Raw genomic sequence first — 15,978 nt, forward strand, 5'->3', positions numbered from 1 at the left:
GCGTCCATTTGGGAAGATCAGCCACAAGAGGGTAGACTGGGGGCAGCAGCCCAGGGATGGGTGACTCGAGGCAGGAAGGAAAGGAGGGAGGTGGGTGGGCGGCAGGACACAGGGAGGTGGGAGGACATGGGAGTGGGGACTGGAGTGGACACGCCGATCACGGCACAGCCACCCGAGGGTGCCGGGCACAGAAACGGGTGCCTATCTGGGGCTCCAGGCCCTCTCCACCGTCACCCCTTCTCAGCGCAGGGAGGTGCCCACCGACCACAGGGACCCGGTCACACTCCCAGTGAACCCCTCCCCCATGACTCCTGCAGCTTAGGGGTCAGCTTGGCAGCCCCCGAGCTGTCACAAGAGTCCCACTTCCACCGTCACCGGCTGTCACACACTCGCGACCCTTCCTTCAAGGCTGAGCCCTGCCCCATCCAACGCCTACAACCTGCTCCCTGCTCTGAGGTCAAGTCCCCGCCTCTGGCTTGCAGCAAGCAGTTAGTTCTCTGCCTGTTCTGCTGGCGTAACTTCTTTTTAGCTCAGGCCCCAATGTTTGTATCTCCTTCCACAACCACAGCAGTCCTCAAAACGGCATTTCTGACACAAACTTAGTCTCAGAAACGTACTCTACGGCTAACGGAGACACGGCAATGGGGTCTCTCCCGGGTCACCCTCAAATGACGGACGGAAGGAAGGACATGACCCGAGCCACGGGACATGCATTTGAGTTTGACGCCCTTGCCGTTCCCTCCGCTGAAGCACAGAGATGGAGACCCGGCCATCACACTCCCAGCCACACGTACACCTGAGGGGTCGTGTATCTTCCAAACCCACCACAGCCTCAGATAGGAAACCTGGTAGAGCCAGGACCCACTGTTCTACCCACGCAGCAACAAGCAGCCAGGCGGCTGCTCTGACCTCTGGGCTGCACCAATCCCTTCAGCCAACACTGTGGGCTGTGACAGAGCTCAACGCCAGCTCCGACCCCCGGCTTTTTTAAGACAGTCAGAGGCATCGTGAGATAGCTTCTCACAAACGAGCAAGCCCTGGCCATTGCCCTGCAGACCGCTTTTACTTTCTTTAAGAAGGATGGGAACGTTTTCGAGCACGCTCACAGAACCATCATGATGTTCCTGCTCTCCCTGCCTGCCCAAGGCCCTGTTGCCAGTGTGCGCTGGGAACTGTCTCGAGCTGGAGGGAAACGAGCCTGTGTGAGCCTCTCTGGGTCCACAGGTGGGTCCCGCAGGGCGGGCAGTGTCCGCTGGACCCTAGGTCTCATCATACTGAGCGGCCTGGCCCATCTGTCACGTGCCAGAGCTCACAGCGCCCTCGGCCGAGCCTCCCACCAGGCCTCCCAGGACCAGGGAGCAAGCGTGTTCTCTGCGGTCGGGGAGCCAGGCACCAGGGCGCTGCCAGGCAGGGTCAGGTGCGAACAACGCCCAGAACTTTCTTACCTCTGGCTCCTCGGCCCCCTGCCCACCTCCTTTCTCTCTGGAAAAAAACCGCAGCTCCAAACTCAGTGCCTTCCCCAGCTCTAATGAGGTTCGTGGGGCGGACATGTGGTGGGGGTCCAAGCGCCACAGCCTGGGTCTCAGGAGGCGTGCGATCCAGATCCGTGTCTGAACACGGAACAACGACCCGCGGCCGAGTCACGGCTTGCTCAGCTGTGAGGCTGGCATGACGATATCTAGCTCATGGGGCTGTTGTCTGTGTGGGGAGGGGACTGGCTATGGCACGCTGTCCCCTGCCTCAAATGCCCACCCCTCTGCCTCCTCCTCCCGGGGCACCTCATCCCTCTCTGGAGAGCCCCCCTCTGCCTCTGGTCGCGGGAACTCGTCCTCCTGCTCTGACAGCGCTTCGGGGAGAGGTGGCTTGTCTGTGTCCCTATGTGTCTGGGAACTCCTCTTGCCTGTGCTGTTCCCCGAGGAGCAATCTTAACCCTCAGGCCTTCAGTAAACTCAGAAGCAGGCGCACTCCTGCCTGCCGGTCGGGCACCCACCCGGATGCACCTCTGCCCGCCCGGCTTCCAGGCAGCCAGTGACCGGGCTGATCTGCTTTTCATTCCACGGGGATTCGAGGCGCCCTGAGGAGTGTGATCTGTGAGTGACATTCGGCTCCAAACCCCCAGAGGCCCCAGAGGACTGTGCAGGGCTCCCCTCGGGATGGTGTGACCTGGTCCCGGATCTCCCGGGCGTCCCGGTGTCTCGGGGAGCACAGCGCACAGGGGTGTTTCCGTACCTGGCCTAGTTGTAATTCTTTGCGTAGCTTCGGGATAAACGGAAGTATTGGGGAAAATAAAAGCTGCACCCCCTGCAGACAAAAGGAGAGACAAACAAGTGAAGGTCTTCTGCTGCGTCCCCAGGTCCATCTCCGAGGCAGCGCCCGCCTACTCTGCCTGGTGACAGGGAGGGGGCCTGGGGCCTGGGCAGCACGTCCCGGCCGGAAAGGACGAAGCCCGGCCAGAGGCGGATCCTGACGCTGAGAGTGGACAGGGGACTCCCTGGGCCCCCCTGGTGTGCGGGTGTTCTGTGTTTTGACTTTACAGCTTCTTGCTGAAGAAGACCGTCCTGGTGCCCCGCCACGTGCGCAGCAATTTCAGTTTATTTTAAAAATCCGATGGGGGGGTGTTTTAATTTTGCAATTGCGCACACATACAAAAAGTAAAATATTTGAGAGCCCTGGAAAGCAGTCCCAAAGAACTGCCTTTTGCCAAAGGCTATATGGATCGCGTTAAAAATGAACCCACATCTCCACTCGAATGCCTGTTTCCCTTTCTGTCTCTCATCAACACGTGTGTTAAGTGAGCAGAAAATATTCCCTTTTCTCGGCTCAGTCCCTGCGGAGCTGGGTGTCCCGGTCTTCAATCGCTTCTGTGTTTAACAATAACAAAAGGATGACATCGGAGATGTCCTAACACTTTCACTCACTGTCCCAATTTCTAAATAACCACGAAATTATCTCAAAACACGTGTCATTCAAAGGTGTTTCCTAAGAGGGAGAAACGGCTTTGTCTAAGTTATTTGTTATTTCTGGCCACAAGGTCATTACTAAGCTAATGTGAGTAACCTACACGGGGAAAAGTATCCTAAACAAAACGTTATTTTTTAACTTTACTTTCCTTTAGCTTAAAAAGCATGATGTTCTGAATACGGAGGACCAAGATCAAGTGGCAATTTCACTGTAATACTCAAACCTGGACTCCCATGATGCATTTTAAAATAAAATGGCAAGTCTTCGGAACACGGCTGCGTTTCCACGTGAGGGCTGACCCTGAGTTGGCCGGCTTGCTCACAGGGGTGACCTAAAACTCGCCCTCACTGGCTTTACCCCCAGCCTGGGCCTGGGGGGTGGCAGAGGGTGCCTGCAGGCTGAGCAGTGGGGGGTGGAGGGTGGGGAGTGGGGGGTGGTTATGCTCCTGCTGCTGTCTCCTCAGGAGGGGGGAAGGGACCCTGATATTGGGCACATACAGGGCAGGAAGCCCCGCCTCTACTCGGAGCCTCTGTGATGAGGGAGGGAGGTGGGGAGGAGGTTAACCTGGAAGAGGCACTATGTTACAGGCTACTGGGCTCCGGCAAAGAGAAACAAACAAATAAAATGTGGAATCCATGGTTAGCGACAGAGAGCAGGTACTCGGTTAGTCACTCATCTCATAGCCTCTGAACTCCTAACACCGTCTCCCTCTCAATAGGCCCTCGCGAAAAACACCGCCATTCCCTGGGACCGCCCTTCACGGACACGCCAAGTCTGCACTAGAAGGACTAACGGCAAGACGGTGGCCTTAAGATGGACCCCAGAGGAGAAAGTAAAACTGCTCCTTGTCCTAGCCAACATTCCTTGATGAATAAAAACGAAAAAGAAAAAAAAAGAATACTCAGGGCCCCTTTGGACCGGACATGCTCTTGGTGACTACAGCCAGCACAGCGCCTCCTACCTGTCAGAACCCCTCAAGCATCCACCTCTGCCTCCTGCCGCACAGACGGGCCCACACTCCACCTGCACGCATGCACCTGCGGGAGCCCCGGCCCTCCGGGCGGGCAGCATTACCTGTGTTTCTAGCATGCATTAACCGCGGAGAGTTTTGCAAGGCTTTATCAACATCATCTGAAGTCAAATGTGGAAGAGGAGCTACAAAACAAAACAGCAACAGCAAAATGAAAAAGAGAGAGAATCACCTTCCTTAAAAGAAAATAAAAGAAGAAAAACACCCCCCCCCCACCACCACCATGGCTGCTTGGCGTCTCTCCCCGCCTGACTGGTTAGCGTGTTAAAACCTAGACGGGGCCCACAGGTGACCAGGGAGTGAGAGGTGGGGATGCCAGGCAAAGCGTTTACCCCAGCGGTTTCGCCACCCCACGCTCGCACTGCGCCTGCCCCCCGACCATGCTCACCGTCTGGGGAGCGAAAGCATGCAGCAGGCTCTGTGGTTCATGTCTCTCACCCCACCGCGCCTCCCCTTCCGCACGGTCCCGCCATATCTCATGAGGCCAGGTGGGGACGCCCCTCACATGTGGACGTGGGGTGTGAAGGGGGCCTGGTTTAGCGCAAGGGAAGGTAAGCTCATCCACCCCATTCTCTGGGAGCCCTGCCACATGTCTCCAGCTCACTGGGGCACCGTGGAGACTAGATATTGTGAGCAGATAAAGCTTCCTTTCCCTGGGGTCTTCACAGCCCAGGGGGCCCTGCAGGAGGCAGCTGAGTGCTAAGGTGACTGTCTGGCTTCCTCTAAAAGTGCCGAGGGCTTCTCAGCCTGCGTTCGCCCACGGCGTCGCCTTCTAAGCGACCGGCTCTCTCAGATGCTCTCTGGGAACTGTGTTAGGTGCTGTCGGCAAACTGGATGGAACTCTGTGCAGCTCACGCTAACAAGAGCCACACCCCAGGGGCCTTGGTCCGGAGCGGGCCTCTTACTCTCTCTGAGGTAGTGGAGATGGGAGAGAAGGATGTCGGCGTTGTAGCTGGGCGTGAGCCTCTGGAAGTCGTCTTTGGTCATCTTGCACAGCTCCTTGCCGTCGATGTTCTGGAACAGCAGGACGTCAACGTCCGGAAGGCCGTACTCTTTCACGGCCCACTCCAGCCACTGCCGCACGTGGTCCGTGCTCCACAGCGTGGGGTCTGAGAGGGGGTGGAAACATACTAGGTCAACGCCTGGAGATGAATTTCTGGGGTGGAGTCAGGCTCCTGAACAGGGCACGACCTTGAACCATGCTCTCGGACAGGTCATGACCTTGGCTCAGGCTCTAGGACAGGTCAGGGCCTGCAGCCAGGCTATGGGAACAGGTCACGACCTTGAGCCATGCTCTCAGACAGGTCATGACCTTGAGCCATGCTCTTGGAGAGGTCAGGACCTTGAGTCAGGCTCCAGGAGAAGTCAGGACCTGGAGCCAGGCTCCGGGACAGGTCAAAGAGAATGTCTGGGGGAAAGGCAAAAACACCCACTGACTCACACACACAGATCACTGTCCTTAGCATGAACTGTTCTGGAAGTTTAGGCTTTCTCCCCCGCCTGCCCCGCTGTTGCCCGGATACTCTAAAGGTTCCTGCAGGGACGGGGGCGGATACTGTTTGCCCCCATTTACATTCATTTTAACCTTTTCACTTAAAATACATACGAATAAATGGAAAATTTCCCTAGCCCATGACCAGTATCTTTATAGGAAATTATGAGTTAGCCACACATGTCAGGAAGATGCTAATTATAGATTACAAAACAATCCCAAATAGTATTTACACAAAATCCTGAAAATACAGAATGGGATAGGAAGGGCAGGTAAACCCCGGCCCTGCTGGGAGCTGGCCCTGATGAGAGCGAGCCGCCAGCTACGCACTTTTCCTGCCGAGAACATGGCTGTGCAGCCAGCTCACTCCTGCAGGCCCCGGGCTGGCCTGGCCCTGACTCACGCCCACGGATGCAGACAGGCGATGTCTTCATGCTCCCCTGAGGTGAGTGAGGGGGCCTGGGAGGGCAGGGCACTGGGGAGAAGGAGCTGGCGATCCCCAACAGAAACACAGCCAGGGCGCCCCACCCTCACGCCTGGGGGCCGGGGACTCAGGGCGCCCACCGGCAGAGGGGCTCCTCCCTTGTGGCCCTCGGTTCCCAGACACCTGGGCCGGGAGCAGGAGCCCAGAGCTGTGACCCCTGCGCCTCTCAACTTGCTGCGGCCTCTGCAGGCGGCTGCTCTTCTCTCTGTTTTACATGTAAAATGTGAGCCCTGACCTCGGCCTCCGCACAGGCCCGCAGGGGTCAGGCTGCAGGATGCTCTGGTCATGGTGAGGGAAACCTTCTGGCGTGGGAGTTAGTCATCCTACTGAGTCACTGTTTAGCGATCACTTCAGGCCCGTTGGTCTTACTAACGCCCAGGCTACCCACGAATGGGGCATGGCGTGTGCTGGTGAAACCCATTCTAAGTTTACAGGAGCAACAGGGATAGTGACAAATCTCCAGACGGTCGTAGTATCTGAGTTCTCTTCTCTTCCCTCCCTCCCTTCTTTCGTTCATTCCCTTCTCTTCCACATCTTTTTAAAAAATTAACTGTACTGGGTGACATTGGTTAATAACATGTAAGTTTCAGGTGTGCAATTCTGTACTACATTACCTGGGTGTTCCATGTGTGCTCACCACCCTGAGTCTAGAGCAGCGGTTCTCAACCTGTGGGTCGCAACCCCTTTGGCGGGCAAACGACCCTTTCACAGGGGTCGCCTAAGGCCATCCTGCATATCAGATATTTACATGACGATTCATCACAGTAGCAACATGACAGTTATGAAGGAGCAACAAAAATAATTTTATGGTTGGGTCACAACATGAGGAACTGTATTGAAAGGGCCAGAACGTTAAGAACCACTGGTCTAGAGTCTCCTTCTGTCACCAGATGTTTGACCCCCTTGAGCCTCGTCATCCTCGTCCCACCCCCTTCCTCTCCGATAACTGCCCCACTGTTGTCTGTGTCTGTGAGTCTATTTGTTGCTTTCTGGTTTGTATCCCACGTGAGTGAAATTACAGGGTTCTTGTTTCATGGGTATTTTTAATAGAAAGAAGTTACTTCAAATCCAGTGCGCGCTACCCTCACCCCAGCCCCTCCTGCACCCTCCAGGAGTAACCACTGACGTCTGTACTCATCACAGCTATAGACGCCAATACTTCCACCTATCGAGCACATGCATTATTTTCTGTTCTTAGAGTAACAGCAGTGGCAGCTGATTGGCTTTGGTCAGCCTTGTATTTTCAAGATGTGCCCAAGTTAATGCATGCAGGCACACTCAACCAGCTAAGCAGCTCTCCACACCCCTCCCATACAAACATGTCCAATCTACTGACCGATGCACCTCACCCCGTGTCTGCATCCATGCACATGTGAAGGGGTCTGCATGGTCCACGGCCTGGGGTCCGTATCAGAATCACGGGGAGATGGAAAACCTTCAGCTGCCTGGTCTCGCCCACGGAGGTCCTGACTTAATTGCTGGAGGGCAGCCCCGACATGAGGGTTGTGCAAAGCTCCCTGGGTAATTCCAATGTGCAGCCCAGGTCCAGGCCACCTACCCCGGGCCTCTCTACTCAGAGTGTGACCCAGGGACCAGCAGCATCGCCATGACCTGGGAGCTCATTAGAAATGCAGAGTCTCTTGCCCTGGCTGGTTTGGCTCAGTGGATAGAGCATCAGCCTGCAGACTGAAGGATCCCAGGTTCGATTCCCGGCCAAGGGCACATGCCTGGGTTGCGGGCTCGGTCCCCAACAGGGGGAATACAGGAGGCAGCCGATCAATGATTCTCTCTCATCATTAATGTTTCTATCTCTCCCTCCTTATCCCTTCCTCTCTGAAATCAATAAAAATATATTTTTAAAAGAAAGGAAATGCAGAATCTTGGGCGCCCCCCGGACCTGCTGAATCAGGGTGTGCATTTCCTCAAGCTCCTCGGTGACCCCCGTGCACACTAAGCTTGGGGGAGTCCTGGTCCAGGGTGCGTACCCAGATGTGCAGTTGCTGGGTCACAGGGCACCTGCCTGGTCACCTGCACCAGCTATGCTGGATTTCAACCCATATTCTACCCTCTCTCTCCATCAGCAATCAGGGTGCAGACTTTGCAAAGGCGGAGCCTGGCTCTCCTGCAGAGAGGAGAACATCTACAAAGACCCCCACCACCCGCCGACAGGAAGGCGCGCCCACTGCTCCGCCGTCCAAACACATGGGAACAGCCTGTGGGTCTGCAAGCCGATCGTGAGGTGCACAGTTCACTTTCTCCAGCTCACTGGGGTTCAGATGGCTCTTTTTTTAAAAAAATGAAATATGTTTTTATTGATTTCAGAGAGGAAGGGAGAGAGAGGGAGGGATAGAATCATTGATCAGCTGCCTCCTGCATACCCCCTAATGGGGATCAAGCCCACAATCTGGGCCTGTGTCCTGACTGGGAATCAAACCGTGACCTCCTGGTTCATAGGTCAATGCTTAACCACTGAGCCACGCTGGCCAGGCCAGACGGCTCTTGGTCACTGGGTCAGGGCCCTGCTCTCAGGGTTCCAACGTTCACTACTCCAGACTGTGGTCACAGGTCTCTTCTCTACTCTCCCTCACGGCGCATCATGATGCTCACACAGACACGCGTGGAACGGTGGCCTGGACCCCTCACTCAAGTCCTCCGCGTCCTCAGTGCTGTGCAGAGGACAGGGACACGGCTCAGAGGACACGGACAGGGACACTGCCCCCCTTCTCCCCAAGGCATCTCCCCGTGACTCCTCCGGGAGACTTCTTTTTGCTTTGCTTTACCTTGAACCACACAGGGCAGGGCCAGTGTAACCACTGCCTAGAAACCAGTTCACCCGGGGACTTCCTCCTCTTAGCGGCAGGACCAGAGTCTAGGGATGACACATAAACCCCTGAAAGCCACTAGGTCCTGCCGCCACGTGACAGGTCATCTCAGGAGGACAGCCCAGTCCCTCCCTGTACTGTCAACTGGCTTCCCTCCCGAGCCAGGCTGCTGCGGCTGCTGCGGCTCAATTTCCTTCAAGTGACTCCTGGGCAGGATGCCAGGCACCAGCTCCTGGACCTGCACCGTCTCATCTCTGAGATGTGGGTGGAGCATTCGTGCTCCGGGCTCCGGGCAGGAATATAAGCCATGTCCGCCCTCCTGGGAGCCCTGCGGCCACACCTCTCCAGTGCCTGCTTAAAGAATAGGTGCGCGTTCTCTGAACTACAACCCCCCGCCCAGGAACTTATCCTGAGAAAATCGCAGAGGATGTGGGAAGTGATTTATGCCCATGGATGTCCTTTGTGGGGTGTTTATGGCCGTGCAGTGCTGGAAACACCCTAACTGTCCCCCAGGGCAGCGTGCCCGGGGCTTGGGAAACCGAAACCCACACGGCCGAGTGCCTTTACCGGCAGGAAAAACCGTCCGGGGTGGACTCAGTGGAAAAGTCTGAAAATGCTATGGCGGCAGCGCTGTATTTTGTGAAGGAAGAGAAGTACGTCCCAGGAAAGAATTTTAGAGGAATATGCAGCCAATGGCAACTGCCTTTTCTGGCGTAAAGGCAATGGAGATTTTTAGATTTTTTTTCTTTTTCACTAAACGGTACCTTCTCTTTATTTTTTTCTTTACAAAAAAGCAGATAATGAATGGGTTAAAAATTATTTATTAAAAAATTTTATCCTCCCCCATGTTCCAAATCAAAACAAGGTCTTATAAATGCTTAAATATAGATTTAATATTAAATATTTAAATATTATTTGCCACAGCGTTTTTAAAAAATTTCTTTCAAGGGTATACAATTGTCATCTCAGCCCGGTCGGTGTGGCTCAGAGATTGTGTCGACCTATGAACCAGGAGGTCACGGTTCCATTCCCAGTCAGGGCACGTGTGTGGGTTACAGGCTCGATCCCCAGTGTGGGGCGTGCAGGCGGCAGCCGATCCATGATTCTCTCTCGTCATTGATGTTTCTCTCTCTCTCTCCCTCTCCCTTCCTCTCTGAAACCAATAAACACGTATTTTTAAAACATTTGTCATCTCACTTTCTTAGCTTGTTCATGGGAATTGCTTCCTTTGAAAAGAATATAATTAAACGAAGTCAGGCTACATCTGTGTCCTTTCAGGATCTGATCTCCACACCTCTGCCCTGTAGTTTATAAGTAACAATTATTAAAAAGGAAGTATGGCCCCTTGCTGTGGTGAATGAGGACGTCCCTCTCCGACCTGGGCACCCTGCTCTGGGACTACTCTCCAGGTGGTGTGATAGAGACCAGTTTGCAAGGGACAAGCCCAAACTCTGCCGCCTGGAGCACGTGGCCCTTAGCTCATCGGGCCCTGAGGTCTTCCCAGACAGTCCCTACCCCTTTGTCCCACAGCCACACGATCAGCTGCCATCTCCTGAGCCAACACCCAGGCTTGTGCCCACACAGCACCCACTGCTTCTGCTTCTACCTCCACCTGCACTCATCACCCCCTGGGGGCTGCCCTCCGTTGCTCTGGAGCTGTCAGTACTTAGAGCGAGTCTCTGGGCAGGGAAGTGATAACAGGACCAGGGGCCAGGCCCTGCCCCAGTGACAGCCCACACTGAGCCCCATCCCAGCTCCCTGGGCCAGCCAGGGTGCTGCAGCTGCAGACGGAATTTTCTAGGGCTCAGGCCAAGGTGCTGGGACCCAGCTCACCCTTCAACTCCCCAGAGAGCCCAGTCGAGTCTCTAGGTCTCCTCTGAGACCCATGACATGTCAGAAAAGCTTTCTTGCTTCTGTCCCACCTGCCATCACCAAGGGAGCTCACAAGGTCCCACAAGATTCAATGGGCCTTCCCCAGCTGGCATGGGTCAGTGGATGAACGTCAGCCTATGAACCAGAAGGTCTCAGTTCCATTCCCGGCTGGGGCACGTGCCTCGATTGTGGGCTTGATCCCCAGAGTGAGGCGTGCATGAGGCAGCTGATGAATGATTCTCTCTCATTGTTGATGTTTCTCTCTCTCCCTCTCCCTTCCTCTCTGAAATCAATAAAAATGTATTTTAAAAAAATGATTCTAGAGATCTTCCCTCCTTCTCTGACCTGCAGGTCTGGGCGTGAAGGAGAAAGGGGAGGAGGCAGCAAGGGAGCCCCCACGAAGCATCAGCTTTGCCCGCGTTCAGATGTATCAACCACACCGTCCGCCTCCAGGTAGTGGTGCGACTCGGGACACGTCATCTAACCTCCAAATGAGCCAGGTTTTCCTCAGTGGAGAGAACCAGGACCCGAGAAATGACTCCAACAGGATAAGGGCTGAGATGACTTTAACTCAAGGAAGAGTCACTGACAAGGACCACCAGGGTCAGAGGCGGCCAACAAAGGGATGGTGAGGATCTCCCGAAAGAGGCAGCTACAAACACGACCCACAGCCCAGAATGGAATGTGTTGTCCAAGCAAGACGTGCAAGTCCAGAGAAGCAGCAACGGATCCCAACCGGGAAAAAAGGCATACGTTTCACCTGTGTGGCTTGAGTCTGCAATAATGGAAAGGATTTTGACAGAAGTAGGAGAGAAGCCCTGCAGTTTAGGGGAACAGCTTGAGCCCAGCATCAGACCCATTGAGGCACGAAATAGCTCATGTGTTGAGGGAGACCTGGGCGTGGCTGGACAGGAGGGGTTTCGAGGGATCCCAGCCACAGACAGATGGGGATGGAGATGACCGTTGGGGTCCGGTCAAGGGGAGCCCTGAATAGCTTGCTAAGGAAGCTGGACTTTATCAGAGTCATCGAAAATGTCTGAGGAATCCAAGAATGTTTTAAATTACATCAAGCACCACAAACTTGGTGACAAAATAAAAGGCTTTATTGGGGGTCAGAATACCCATATTTGGGTCTGATTCAACCATTTACCGGATGTCAACCTTAAGCTCTCTGGGAGTCGTTTTCGTTGTCGGTGGGGGATTAAGTAGGGAGCTGTTGGGCGACTAGAGAAGTAAGTGAGAGAATGTATGTGAAAGCACTCTGCCAACATGACGTATTGCAGCCACGGAACACACCCACACCCTGGGCTCTGCATTGCAAACTCGGCTAAAATGGAATAAGCCATCCATTATCGCTGGGCAGCCTCTTCCTTTAAACACAAAAGTCTGATTTATCACTTTATTTTAAGAAGCTCTTGGAGGTGCTTCTGTCAGATGAATCATGAGCCACCGAAGATAAGTGGTGTTTTCAGCCTCCAGTCCAATTGTTTTGAAAACATCTGTGTCATCATTCCACATTTCACGGACATCCACGCGACGAATCCCAGCACAGGGGAGGGGATAAGGAGCCATCTCTCTCTCTCTCTCTCTCTCAAGCCTCTTATTCGCATCTTAGCCGACATGGTTAATACCCCAAAGTTGTACGGATGCTATTTCAGTACATTGGAATTTAAAGAATAAATAAAAGCAAAGCACAGAGTTCTGAAGTGGCAATGTTTCCTGTACTGGGTGGCTGGGTGGAGAGGCAGTGGATGGGAAGAGGGTTGAATTTTCTTTTTTTTTTACATTTCCCTGCAACTGGATTCTGACCTAGAGTTCTGAGGTTGCTAGGAAAGTATTAAGTGGATATTTAAATTAGCTGGAGGATATTGCATTGCTGCAGACATACTGTACACCGTCAGGAAACCGAATCCCTCACGCAGGCAGGCATCCTATCTCGAAGACCCCTCCTGGGGAACGAATAGCAAGCGTAAGCAACAGCCAACAGAGATCACTGGCTTGCATTTGAGCTTTAATCCACCAGAAATTGAAATTTGATCCCTTTACAGCCTATCCTCAAGGCTGTGTCTGAAACTCTTGATTTCCAAACTTATGGGTGGAGGTGTTATCATTCTGATCATTATTAATTTCTAACTTTACTGCACTTCAGCTGGTGAATGAGGTCATAGGACATGGATTTTCTTTCATACTGGCTGTTTCCTTTTTTTTTTTTTTTGTATTTCTGTAGATGTGTCTTGAGTGCTTAAAAATTATAAGATCTCTAACTGTTAGGTGCAGGTTTGGTAACCTGTATGTAATTTTTATGCCACTGATTTATCAATTACTGAGAAGGGCACATTAAAATCTGTCACTAAAGTGGATTCATCTGTTTTTTATGTATTTTTAAACTATCTGACTAGGCTTAGACAAGTTTGTCATTGTCATATATTTCTGTAAATGCAATCTTTTTTCTTGTGTAATAATCCTCAATTATCCCCAGTAATGCTTTCTGCTTTCTATTTCCACTGTTGTCAGCTTTATTTTGATTAGAATTTGATAGTATGTCTTATTCCATCTGTTTGCCGTCACTCTTTCTTTGTGTTAGATATTTTTGTAGAATGTACATAACTTATTTTGGAGTGTTTTTAAGAAATCTTTCACTCTCTGTCATTAACGGCCACTTTGGTGTATTAACATTTATTGTTACTGATTTAGCTATTTCTACCATCTTATTTTGTGTTACTGACCTTGCTTTTGGTCTTTATTTCTCTTTTCCAAATGTCTGATTAGATTGATCTATTTTTCTTCATTTTTTTTTCCTTTCTCTATTGGTTTGACTGTTTAACATTCTAGCTCTATTTCTTTACTTGTTAACCTTTAAACAAAACACATTTAATCATCAAATACATCCCTTTCCCAAAGAATGCAAGGAATGTAGAAATCTCCAGCTCTCATCGTCCATCCCTAATCTTACATGATCATGCTGTCCAATGTTTTTGTTCTGCCTTATTATTGTACTCCCTAGTTAGGAAGCTGTGGTTGTCACTCCATAGCCATTTCTCTTTAATCTGCCCTCATGTTAACCAATTTCATTGCTCTCACTTCCTTCTTAGATTTCACTCCTTTCCCCTTAGCATCCATTTTCTCTCTTTATTAAATCCTCTGTTATTTCCTGAATGGGGGGGAGGGGTCAGTTAGCAGCAAATTCACTCTTTGAAAGAGTCTTTATTTCACCCTCAATGGACCTCATAGATTAGACTGTGCTTTTAATAAACGTGTTTCATTTGTATCCTCTCAAGTTTTCTTTCTTCATCTAAACGCGTTATTCTAAAGAACCCATTGCTTCACCTGGCTACGGAACTGGGGCTGTGGCAGAAAAAAAGAAAAACAAAACCAAAACAACGGGTTAAGAGCCCAGAAGGCGGCTAGAATATGCCTGTTCCTCCTGGTCCCCGGAGATCTTTGGTCTACGGCCCCCTGTCTGCTCTGTCGCTGAGGAGTCTGTGCCCCGGTAACTGCCATTATCTGCAGATGGTCTGGGCTTTTTCCTGAGTTAGCGTTTAAGCACTCCGTCTCTGCTCTTGCAGGCTCACCAGAATGTGATGGCTGTGGCTTACTCTTATTTTTTCCTTCCCTGGCCGGCGCTTCCTATATTTGGGAACTGGTCTTGTTCATCATTTTGGGAAGGTCAGCGTTTATCTCTTCAAATACTTCATCTCTTCCGTCCTCTGTTTCCTCCTTTCTGGAACTTCATTAGATCTGCATAGGACGCTACCCTGAGTCCTTCCCACTCCGACTGTCTCATCTTTTCCCTCTCTGTCACGGCGCTGAACTCCGACAGCAACCTCAAGTCTACTTCCTCTCAGTCACTCGTCAAATCCACTGTTTACCACATCTACTGAGTTTCTAACACTTTCTTTGAATCTTTCTTTTTGTGTTTTTAGCACTTCTATTTCTTCTTCAAAATAATATGTTCTTTTCCAAATTATCTTATTTCTCTCCTTTTTGGTTCCTTCTTGTATGTATTTCATCATTTTTAAATCTACTTACTTTACATTCCCCATCCTATACTTCAATTATCTACCATTCTTGAGAGTTTAATCATGCTAACTGCTGTTTCTGCTGAATCTTGGGAGAGAGAAATATCAATCAGCTGCCTCTTGCACACCCCCTACTGGGGATGTGCCCGCAACCAAGGTACATGCCCTTGACCGGAATCAAACCTGGGACCCTTGAGTCCGCAGGCCGACGCTCTATCCACTGAGCTAAACTGGTTAGGGCTATTTCATCATTTTTAAATCTATTTACTTTACATTCCCCATCCTATGCTTCAATTATCTACCATTCTTGAGAGTTGAATCATGCTAACTGCTGTTTCTGCTGAATCTTGGTCTAGGGAAACTGTCTCTTCTTATTTTTGTAATTTGGGGTTGCAGAGCCATCTTTGGTGGGTCTTTTCTTTAAAAAAATGTTTTATTGATTTCTGAGAGAGGAAGGGAGAGGGAGAGAGAAAAAGAAACACCAATGATGAGAGAGAATCAATGATGAGAGCTGCTTCCTGCACACCCCCTACTGGGGATTGAGCCCACAATCCAGGGCATGTGCCCTGACAGGGAATCGAACTATGACCTCCTGATTCATAGGTCGACACTCAACCACTGATCCACACTAGCTGGGCTACGCTTGCAGCTTTTTTTTTTTACATCAGCTCATGCAATATGTGGAGAGAGGAGATAAATAAATAAAGTGCTTATAACAACCCTCCCTTGATTCATGGTCAGCACCAAGCATGTGTTTGCCATTATTTCTCTTATTTCATGACAGAATGAAGACACTCCCTGTTTCAGTCTCTAAGGAACTCACTTCCTCCCAGTCCGGCTTTGCATTGAAAGGATGTTAGATTCTGGGCATTTCCAGGTTTTAAGTTCCGTGTCTCACAGAACCAAGAGACTTTTCTGCATAGTTTTACCTATTACTCTACGCCTTTTCCATGTTTAAAGGAAGAGGTTCATGATAGGTAATACCTGTCACCCTGACCGAGGCACAGGCCGCCCAGATATGGGGTTAAACATTATTCCTGGGGGGGGGGGGGGTAGTGATAGGTGAAACCGGGTCACAGGCCGCCAAGATATGTGGTTAAACATTATTCCTGGGTGTGTGTGTGTGAGAGGGTGTCTCCAGAGGAGATGCGCATTTGAATTGGTGCCTGAGAACACAGGTGGCCCTCCCCTGGATGGAGGAAGTCCTGACCTGGGGCCTGAGTAAAACAAAGGGGTGGAGGCAGGGAGGACTGGAGCTGCCGGACTTGGGGCTGAACGTCTCCTGCCTTCAGTCCCTG

General features: G+C 51.5%; 1 protein-coding gene across 4 annotated transcripts in view; it reads right to left on the reverse strand.

The window, feature by feature from the left end:
• ERG (v-ets avian erythroblastosis virus E26 oncogene homolog) overlaps positions 1-15,978 on the reverse strand; it is a 163,073-nt gene that overhangs the window by 15,300 nt on the left and 131,795 nt on the right. For 2 of the 4 annotated variants that reach the window (XM_006774142.2, XM_006774143.2), the window contains exons 4-6: positions 4,897-5,100; positions 4,036-4,116; positions 2,230-2,301 (exon numbers count right to left, since the gene is read on the reverse strand). In XM_006774142.2, the coding sequence (XP_006774205.1) occupies positions 2,230-2,301; positions 4,036-4,116; positions 4,897-5,100 (357 nt within the window). The remainder of the gene's footprint in view (positions 1-2,229; positions 2,302-4,035; positions 4,117-4,896; positions 5,101-15,978) is intronic. The other 2 variants (XM_015570721.1, XM_015570722.1) reach the window with 2 other exon arrangements.

This window comes from Myotis davidii, unplaced genomic scaffold, assembly GCF_000327345.1.
Source record: "Myotis davidii unplaced genomic scaffold, ASM32734v1 scaffold227, whole genome shotgun sequence".
Classification (NCBI taxonomy): Eukaryota; Metazoa; Chordata; class Mammalia; order Chiroptera; family Vespertilionidae; genus Myotis; species Myotis davidii.